Source organism: Eschscholzia californica, unplaced genomic scaffold, assembly GCF_041429995.1.
Source record: "Eschscholzia californica isolate CP2 unplaced genomic scaffold, dmEscCali1.0.p SCAF_2, whole genome shotgun sequence".
NCBI classification, from domain to species: domain Eukaryota; kingdom Viridiplantae; phylum Streptophyta; class Magnoliopsida; order Ranunculales; family Papaveraceae; genus Eschscholzia; species Eschscholzia californica.
The window spans coordinates 35,721,753-35,731,239 of NW_028238309.1; the positions used below are offsets into that span (position 1 = coordinate 35,721,753).

The following is a 9,487-nucleotide window of genomic DNA, read 5'->3' on the forward strand; positions in this document are numbered from 1 at the left end:
ATATAAGGTCAAATCCCCTCCTTCAATTCTCGCTCAAATCAACGTGTGAAAAGAACTTCGAAAATTTTATACAAATCTTTGCTCTCAATATTTTGTAAGTGTTTTGGTTCAATAGTGATATGTTATCTTAAGCATTTTTTGATTTGCCTTGCATAAATTCATTTTTGCTAAAAAATTGTTTGAAAAGAGAACTGGTAATAACATTTTGGCTTAAGCACTTTTCGATTTGCTTTACGGACAAAGAAATATATCCATATTTTTCTTTTGTAATTGACAAACATATTAACTGCAAATAACATTTAGACTAATGTATTTTCTAACTTACTTTGTGGAATAATAAATATGTTATGTATCTTACCCTTTGTATTTGACAAACACCTTAACGCACGAATAATATTTTTGACTATTGCATTTTTTATTTGTTTTGTGAAAACAATAAATATATTCTCCGTTTCGCTATTTGCATTTAAAACAATATTAAATGGTAAAACATTTTGGCTTAAGCACTTTTCAATTTGCTTTGTGGAAAAGAAATATATCTACATTTTTTTCTTTTGCATTTGACAAACACATTAACCAACAAATAAAATTTAAATTAACGCATTTTCTAATTTGCCTTGTGTGAAATCAAATATGTTATGCATCTTACCATTTGCATTTGATAAACACATTACCCTTTAATTGTGCAAAACAAGCCAACTCATGGACCTGAAAAGTAATAAACAAACAACTTGATGAGATAAACTCCCACTCCATATGGGAAGTCCATAATGGTGAACAAATTAACATTTGGAATGACTATTGGATCCCTAACTATCCTCCCCCAATTGCCAATACTCATAACTCTACTCTCTTTAAAGTGTCTCAATTGATCCATAACAATCAGTAGAATGCCACCAATCTCCAAAACTTTTGACATCGATAGTTGCAATACCCTTCGCTTTATTCATATCTGCTGATGTCAAAAAATGGTCTCTCATTATATCAACATGAAAAAGGGACAACGTCCGTTAAGATCAAAGATTTTGTTAGATAGGTTATGTTTCTGGTTCCTGCTCCTGCTCCTCGCTCCAGCTCTAGTTCCTTGCTCTTGCTCCTTGATTCCTGGGGGGAAACCTGCAAAGGGTTTGGAAACTTCTCCAACGCTCAAGACAGTCAGGTTTCTCTTTGCAGTAAAAGAATGAATATTGATTGATCCTTTTGGGTCGAATTATGGGAACTCTGTATGATTAGGGGGATCTCTCTGGTTTCAGAGATCGTGTGTGAGTAAAGAAAGCTTGTCTAGTGGGAGAAAAGCATGTTGTCCTGTAAAGGACGACCGAGTGCCCTTTTATAGGCTAAGTAGACCGACTATTTGTAGACGGTCTAATTGGGCGATGGTCATCCACCGTTTAGGGAAGTTTTCCACTGTTCGTGGTTAGGGTTTCCCTTGTAGTTTTCTCATATCTAGAATAAATAGAAGTTCCTAAATTCAAGGATCCTTCGTAGATATTCTACCGAGGTGATAGATCTTCTTAGAGATATATCCTCTTGTGGGACTCTTTGAAGTCCAAACTTGCTTAAACACTTAGGATCCATGACCGACTGAGATCTTGAACGAGATTCCAAGATTGAGTCGGTAAGCCTGCAACTCGTTCTTGCCTCTCTAGTTTAGGGTGTGAGATGGTGGTTTAGCATACGTGGACCCCTCTCATTCCTGTGGAACCCCAGGGTCGATCTGTTTGTGTCGGGGGCGAAATAGGGTTGATACCTCTAGCTGACCTCCCAGTTAGGGATGTAGGTAGCGGAGTATTAAGGTTTAGCTGTTCCGTTTACCTTAAGCAGGGTTGACCCGTTGGACTTCAAGTCCGTTCTTGACTCTTTGACGTCAGTCAATGTCTGGACAATTTATGCATCATCATGAGTTTTGCCACTCTTTAGTCGAAAGTAGAGAGACTGAGGAGTAGAAGTAACTCTCGGGCCTGGTTGCTGATTGCCCTAAGTGACTCTAAAGACCAAGAATATACCTGGACCTGAGCTGTTTCATGAGGCTCGGTCGTCTTCTTAAGTTCCGTGAGCTCCGTGTTTGGGGTTGACCTTGGCTGAACTGTTTGTGAATTCTTCTTCCATAACTGCGCCGGAGAGGTGCCGTTTGTCGAGGTTGTGTTAACCAGAGCCGGTTGAATAGTAGTTTTTTGAATATGTGTACACATATCCTTTTTCGTGTGACACGTTTCGGTTTTAAACTGAGGAGATTGATTTCCGCTTCCATGCGTGATTCTGTGACGTCACATATCTGATCTTTTGATAACGCGTTTTTGGCGTTAATCTTTTGGGTAACTGCTCACGGTACCTTCTGTTGCCATGCGTGGGCACGATAGCGTCTCGCGGTTGGAGAGGTGAACGAGCTATGTCGGGTCCCATTAGTTCTCTCTGACTTGGTCAGTCTTGAGCCGCGCTTTGACACTTAGTCATTATTGTTGGGTACGTTACCGAGGTTGCTTTTTCTCTCCTTTGGTTTTAATTTTCTCTCCATCTGTTTTAGAGAATCTCTTGGTTTTCTTCCACTATAAATAACCTCCTCTGGCCTTTGAGTTTTCTTCAACAGTTAACCTTTTTTTCCAATATTTCTAGTCTAATATCTTTTTGATATTTTCTTTTTAGCTCCTGTTTTGTTAGAAGTTTTCAAGATGAGACCCTTGTTCGAGTTCATACTTGGTGCTTCCCTGAGAGATATTTTTCTGACGATGGGCACAGTTAAGGATGGCTTTTCCGACAATGGGGACAGTTACCCCCTGGATCCCCCTTGCCCGGGGTTGTTTCGCTTGGTGATGCTTCTCTCAGCGTGTGAGGGTCGTTAGCTTCTCTTGCCATGCGTCGATCAGCAATTGGTGATCCACTCGGGTAGTGTTTGCGTGCTGAATTCCTATCGATCACCCGATATCTGTCCTCATTTTCTATTTCGAGGGAGGTGTTTCCAGCCATTGTTTTTCTTGCATGTGGGGGACTTTGGTGAATGGCCGCATTTCTTTTCCAGGTATCTTGTCTCCGATTTCAATGGGTCTGTGATCTTATTCTTTGCGATACCCATTTTTTCTTTTTCTCTTGCAAGTTCTTCTGTAATAGGCCAAAATTACGGTGCTTGCTTTGTTGTCCTTATTTGTAATTCCCCTTGTAATGAATATTATATTTGGAATAAATGAGGATCTCGTTACTATTTTATGGCCTTTGCCTTGATTGTGCCTTTTGGTTTTTGAAACTTCGTCGGTTCATAAGGCCCTTTGGTGACCGTGTTTGTTCATTCTAACTGCCCCCAATTGCACCACATACAAAGTAACAACTCTCTACCCACTTAACAAACATCAAACTACTAGATGTTAACTCCACATTTGAAATCTTTAACGACAATCACAACGATACTTGTGGTGTACTAGCACATGTAAGTTACTAGCTAGTAAAACATATCTTATCACCCAACAACTAGCTACCACTTGGCCTTGCAAGTACGTGCGTTGTTAATAGGTGTACGCTAACGCGTATCAGCAGATACACGACTCGTCCAGTGGTCCCGCTAATTGTCACGTAGCCTCGAGGACAACCCCTCAACTATGATCCCATGATCGGCTCTGTTTTACGAGTGTTACATAACAAGGCGTATTAAGACAACAAATATTCGCTCAAGGCGTGCATTCTACTCATCTGGTCTCAAAGGTCTCTAACCAATAACCCTATAAATTTGGGAGTACGCGAGATTCATAGTTAGTAGAAAAGAATCTAAGTCAAATCCATTCTAATAGATCGGTACTGTGTCGATGACACAACCCGGTGAAGAGGCTTCACAATTTCTTTTTGTCTTCTTCTTGCTCCCGGGTCATTTCACCACTTAGTTGGTGCACAAATTAAGACCCAACTTGTTAGAATTCTGCCCATTGACTGCCCGACTTCTGACTTGTTTACTTTTTAATTGTCTAGGTAATCCAGTTTATCCCTTTCAATAATTGAACTTACCCCCTCTCATTGCTTATCGATAATTACTTCTTTCAAATTATTAAGTGACATGTGAAAAGATCCAGTGTTTATTGACTTAGAGAGCATTCTAGTGCAAGACGGAAAAAAAAATCTATTTCATTCCTATTAGTTAAGTCTCAATTTAACTTTTTATTACAAACTGGCGAACTAGTGATGATATTTATAGGTTTTTGAAATGCAAAGTCAAGTATTAATGACAACGACAATGAAAGAAATCTCAAGAGGACACTCTTGGAATATAGTGTCCTTTTGGGATATTTATATTTAAGTACCATCCCTTTTATCTTCGAGATTCAAATTTAGTTTTTGCATCGAAGAAGAACTAAAATTTTCATGTGGCACTTTGATTTTCTCAAACTGGTTGTTGCATTAACGATGCTCTTACATTGGGGATAAAAAAAATAAAAATAAAAAAATAAAAAAATAAAAAATAAAAGATATATATTTTACCACTTAAGAAAGCTAAGTTCAATTATGACTTGGCACCCCCACCACACGACCCTGGTCAGAATAGTGAATCTGTAGTGTTGGATCCCACCGATATTGATCAATCTGCTCCATTGTCCCGTTCCTACTCCTGAGAACCTGGGGGAAAAGCCTGCAAGGAGCTCGGAAACCTTTCTGACGCTCAAGACAACCAGATTTCTCTTACAGTTAAAAAAATTGAGTATTAAAAGAACTGTGAAGTTTGTACCTTGTTTAAGGTGATTTGACGCCCTTTATATGCTGCTTTGGCCGGTTGTTGATAGACGGTGATGATGAGGCGGATGAGATCCACCGTGTTGGATTGAGACTACTATTTTGTAGTTAAGTGTTTTAGAGTTTATCTTTGGAGTTATCCCGTATCTTTGATATCTAGAAGTTCATCTGTTTTAGGATCTTTGATAGATATCTCTCTGAGTCATGTAGATCTTCTAGGAGATGTATCCTCCTTCAAGACTCTTGAAGCCTAAGAGCATCTCCAATGCAAAACTCAAAAAAATCTCTGTTCGTCCTATTTGTCAAGTTCCAATTGAGATTCTCACTCCTAGTTGTCGAAAATAGAGATCCTCAATTCTTGTATGTCTCCAATGCAATACTCTAAACTCTTTTGTTTTATTTACTTGTCATGGTTATTTTTGTAAAAAAATAATTAGTTATTTTGAAAATATACGAAGACTTGATTTCTATTGGTTGAAATTTAAATATTGATGAGTTGGACAATCAGAGATATCTCAAGAAGACACTCTGAAAATAGAGTGTCCTCTTGAGATATCTCTATTCTACTCTCGACACATCATCTTTGAGATCTTAGTTGAGTTTTGCATTGGAGATGATTTTTTAAGAAAAACTCAGAAAATCCTATGTGGCACTTCGAGTTTCTAAGATTGAGTTTTGCATTGGAGATGCTCTAAGTTAGGTAAATACTCAAGATCTTCACCGACTGAGATCTTTAATCAAATTAGGGATTAAGTCGGTAAGTGTGACACGCTTCTACCTTTCCATGTTTCGGGCTAAAGGTATCGACCTTGCTGACATGGACTTCCCTAGGCTTCCCGCAAATCCTAGAGAAGACCTGGTTGTATTTGAGTCAGGACAGGGCTTAAGGCGCCTAGGACAATCGTGGCGACCCCCCAATTATGGGCTTGAGTGGCCTCCTTCGAATTCGACCTTCCTGTTGACTTGACGCAGATTGACCCCCTGGACTTTTGGTCTTCTTGACTCATTGACCTCACTGATGATCATTTTTTAGATCATCACCTAGCAGCCCCAGGCAGGTTTTACCGGTTGGCGGGTTCAGACGTTTAGGAGGGTCTTTCTTGACTCATTGACCTCAGTCAACTGATGATCATTTTTTAGATCATCACCTAGCAGCCCCGGGCTGGTTTTACCGATTGCGGTTTCAGACGTTTAGGAGCCTCATTCAACTCGGGTTAACATTTGGGCTATCAGGTTTTGCTATTGCATACCAACCCAGTGGTCCGGGTCTGCTTCATGTGTCAAAGAAAGTACACAAAGAGGGTTTAAGGAAAACGAGAATTGGCTGCACCCTTCCTGAGTTAATCTGTCAAGTGCTCTAGCTAGCAAACCCTTAATCTTTCTCCATGAACGATATCTGCATCCATGTAAGTGTAAGTCATCTAACTTAAACCCTAGCTCTGTTTCTTTTCATCATTGTTATACTTGTAAGTTACAGAGTCAGTTGATGATGATGATTCAACGTCATATCAGACAATCAAGTAGTAGATTAACCAATCTCTACCTTCTCACTATAAACCCTAACAAATCTCCTTTTATTCTCACTAATCGAATGTTCAATGTCGAAAACAATGATTTTAGACCAATAGTTAACGATAGTGGGATAAGTTCAATCGGCACAAATGAGAAATTAATTCATTTCCGGTCAAGAAATTATAGCTCGTTTTTTCATAATTTTTCTTTGAATAAACCTTATTTCTTAAGAGCTTTTTCTTCTGGAAAGAACAACAATGATTCAACTGAGTGGACTGAAGATATAGTGTATTTAGATGAAACAGGAGATGTGATTTTCTCAGGAAAGGGAATTAGGTCTGTTGAACCAGGTCTTGATGATCATGTTATGGTTGGTGGATTGAAGAAACCATTTTCTAATGCTTCTGCTATTGCTAAGATTGTTGAGATTGTGAAAAGATGGAAATGGGGACCTGAAATGGAGACCCAATTGGATAAACTTCATTTCGTTCCGAATATGTCTCATATAAACCAAGCTGTGAAGGAAATCGGAGAAACCGATGCTTCGGTTAGTTTGTTCCGATGGACTAAGAGGCAATCTTGGTACTCCCCAAATGATGAGAGCTACGTTCTGCTTTTTGATCGGTTAAATCAGAGTAAAGATTTCGAAGGAATTCAGTCTTTATTCGACGAGATGATTCGAGAGTGTGTTAGTAATAGTAATAACAAAGTTTCGTCATTCACAGCCTATAATCGGGTTATTCAGCATTTAGCCAAAGCTGAGAAATTGGAAGTCTCTTTCTGTTGTTTCAAGAAGGTACATGATTCAGGATGCAAGATTGATATTGAGACATATAACTCGCTCATAACCTTGTTTTTAAGCAAGGGTTTGCCTTATAAGGCATTTGAGATATATGAGACCATGGAAGAAGCTGATTGTTCTTTAGATGCTGCAACTTATGATTTGATGATACCAAGCTTGGCAAAATCTGGACGCCTCGATGCTGCTTATAAGCTTTTTCAAGGGATGAAAGAGAAGGGTTTTCGTCCAAATTTTTCTATCTTGTCGTCACTCATTGATTCTATGGGGAAGGCTGGGAGGTTAGACACAGCAATGAAGATATATATGGAAATGCAAGGTTTAGGGCTTAGGCCATCAGCAACCATGTATGTGTCTTTGATTGAATCTTTTGTGAAGGCTGGGAAATTAGAAACAGCTTTGAGACTCTGGGATGAAATGAAGAAAGCAGGATTTCGACCTAATTACGGATTGTACACAATGATTGTTGAGTCCCATGCAAAATCTGGGAAGCTTGAAGCTGCAATGTCGGTTTTCTCAGACATGGAGAAGGCTGGGTTCTTACCTACTCCATCCACTTATTCTTGTCTTTTGGAAATGCATGCTTCATCTGGCCAGGTTGATTCTGCTATGAAACTTTATAACTCAATGACGAATGCTGGTCTCAGACCAGGATTAAGCACGTATACTTCTCTTTTGACCGTATTGGCTAATAAGAAGCTTGTGGATGTGGCTGCCAAAATTTTGCTAGAAATGAAATCTGTCGGATTCTCTGTAGATGTCAGTGCTAGTGACGTTCTAATGATCTACATTAAGGATGGGTCTGTTGATCTTGCTTTAAGGTGGCTACGATTCATGGGTGCATCTGGGATTAGAACTAATAACTTCATCATCCGGCAGCTCTTTGAATCTTGTATGAAGAATGGGATGTACGAGTCAGCTAAGCCTCTACTTGAGACGTACGTTAATGCTGCTGCTAAGGTTGATCTCATCCTATACACGTCTATATTAGCGCATCTTGTTAGATGCCAAGATGAGCAGAACGAGAGGCATTTGATGTCAATTTTGAGTACTACGAAACATAAGGCGCACTCTTTTATGTGTGGACTTTTCACAGGCCCGGAGCAGAGAAAAAAGCCCGTGTTGGATTTCGTTAGAGAATTTTTTCAGGGAATTGATTACGAGTTGGAAGAGGGTGCTGCAAAGTACTTCGTTAATGTTCTTCTCAATTATCTTGTGCTTATGGGTCAAATTAACCGAGCTCGTTGTGTGTGGAAGGTTTCTTATGAGAATAAGCTTTTCCCAAAGGCAATAGTCTTCGATCAGCACATTGCTTGGTCACTGGATGTTCGAAACTTATCTGTTGGAGCTGCTCTAATTGCTGTTGTTCACACGCTCCATAGGTTTAGGAAACGGATGTTATATTACGGTGTTGTACCTAGACGGATCAAATTGGTTACTGGACCCACTCTGAAGATTGTGATTGCCCAGGTCCTAAGTTCTGTTGAATCCCCGTTCGAAGTAAGTAAAGTTGTTCTCAGGGCCCCAGGAGATTCGGTGTTGGAATGGTTTAAGAAGCCAATTGTTCAGCAGTTTCTTCTGAATGAGATTCCATCAAGATCAGATATCCTCATGCATAAACTCAACACATTATTCCCTAGTTCTGCACCTGAAATTCGATCTCTTTCTCCTCCTAAGCCACTGGTTATGGTAAAGGACATGTAATACCAAAGTAGTAGATATGAATTGTAGCTTCTTTAATGATAAAATACGATTCCTGTTGTTCCTTATTTTAGTTGTACTGCTCTTCTGTACTTGTCCTCACAATACATGATTTTGCAGGAAAAGATAATGAAGTCCAGACAGATATTTAAGTATTTTAGGTGGTGCCTGAATCTGACTCGTCTGCATCAATTAGACCCACAATCAATCCAGATCAACCATTCAGATGAGTCAGACATCACAAGTTAGACCAAAACTACCATTCTGAAATCTGACTCGATTTGATTCAAACCTTGAGTTAGATTTAAGATCTGACTTAGAGAAAAATAGACACTACCTTAGACCGATCGCACTAGCAGTTCATATTCTTCGCCACATTGATCCATTAATTTCGAATAAACACTTGAACTGAATTGTATACAGATTTTGCTTCCTCAATTCCAGGTAAATCTTTAAATGAACTGCATATAGATTTTCCTTGTCCTGTAACTCCGGCCTGTGAAAAGAACGAGGAATCAAGTAAGAGTATCTCATCTTTCTCATCCTTATACTTTTCAGTATGCCAAGTCACAACCGTATATTAACTCCCTGTTGAAAAATGCCAGTTCTTCTGCTGCGAAGTGTTTTAACTTAATCGTTTCTGTAAAGAATTCTTTTTGTTTTGAAGTGATTCTCTATGAGTAGTATGAATTAGTATTTCTCCTTTGTTTATTTTCTGTTACATTTAAATGACAGTTGATACAGTTAGCCTAGCATATCCCTTACAAA

General features: G+C 39.1%; 1 protein-coding gene across 2 annotated transcripts; it reads left to right on the plus strand.

Annotated features, from left to right (window-relative positions):
• Window positions 1-5,871: 5,871 nt before the first annotated feature.
• On the plus strand, window positions 5,872-8,787 carry EMB2217 (Pentatricopeptide repeat (PPR) superfamily protein). 2 transcript variants are annotated; one of them, XM_086658418.1, is made up of 2 exons: window positions 5,872-6,119; window positions 6,516-8,787. In XM_086658418.1, exon 2 carries the CDS (start codon window positions 6,587-6,589, stop codon window positions 8,720-8,722), a length of 2,136 nt encoding a protein of 711 aa, XP_086514544.1. In that variant the 5' UTR covers window positions 5,872-6,119; window positions 6,516-6,586; the 3' UTR covers window positions 8,723-8,787. The 2 variants fall into 2 exon arrangements, with proteins under 2 accessions (XP_086514544.1, XP_086514543.1); XM_086658417.1 differs by having other exon boundaries at window positions 5,908-8,787.
• The last annotated feature ends 700 nt before the right edge of the window (window positions 8,788-9,487 follow it).

Excerpts from the sequence above, each read along its gene's own strand:
- EMB2217 (XM_086658417.1), top strand. The coding sequence starts at position 6,194 with ATGATGATGATTCAACGTCATATCAGACAATCAAGTAGTAGATTAACC.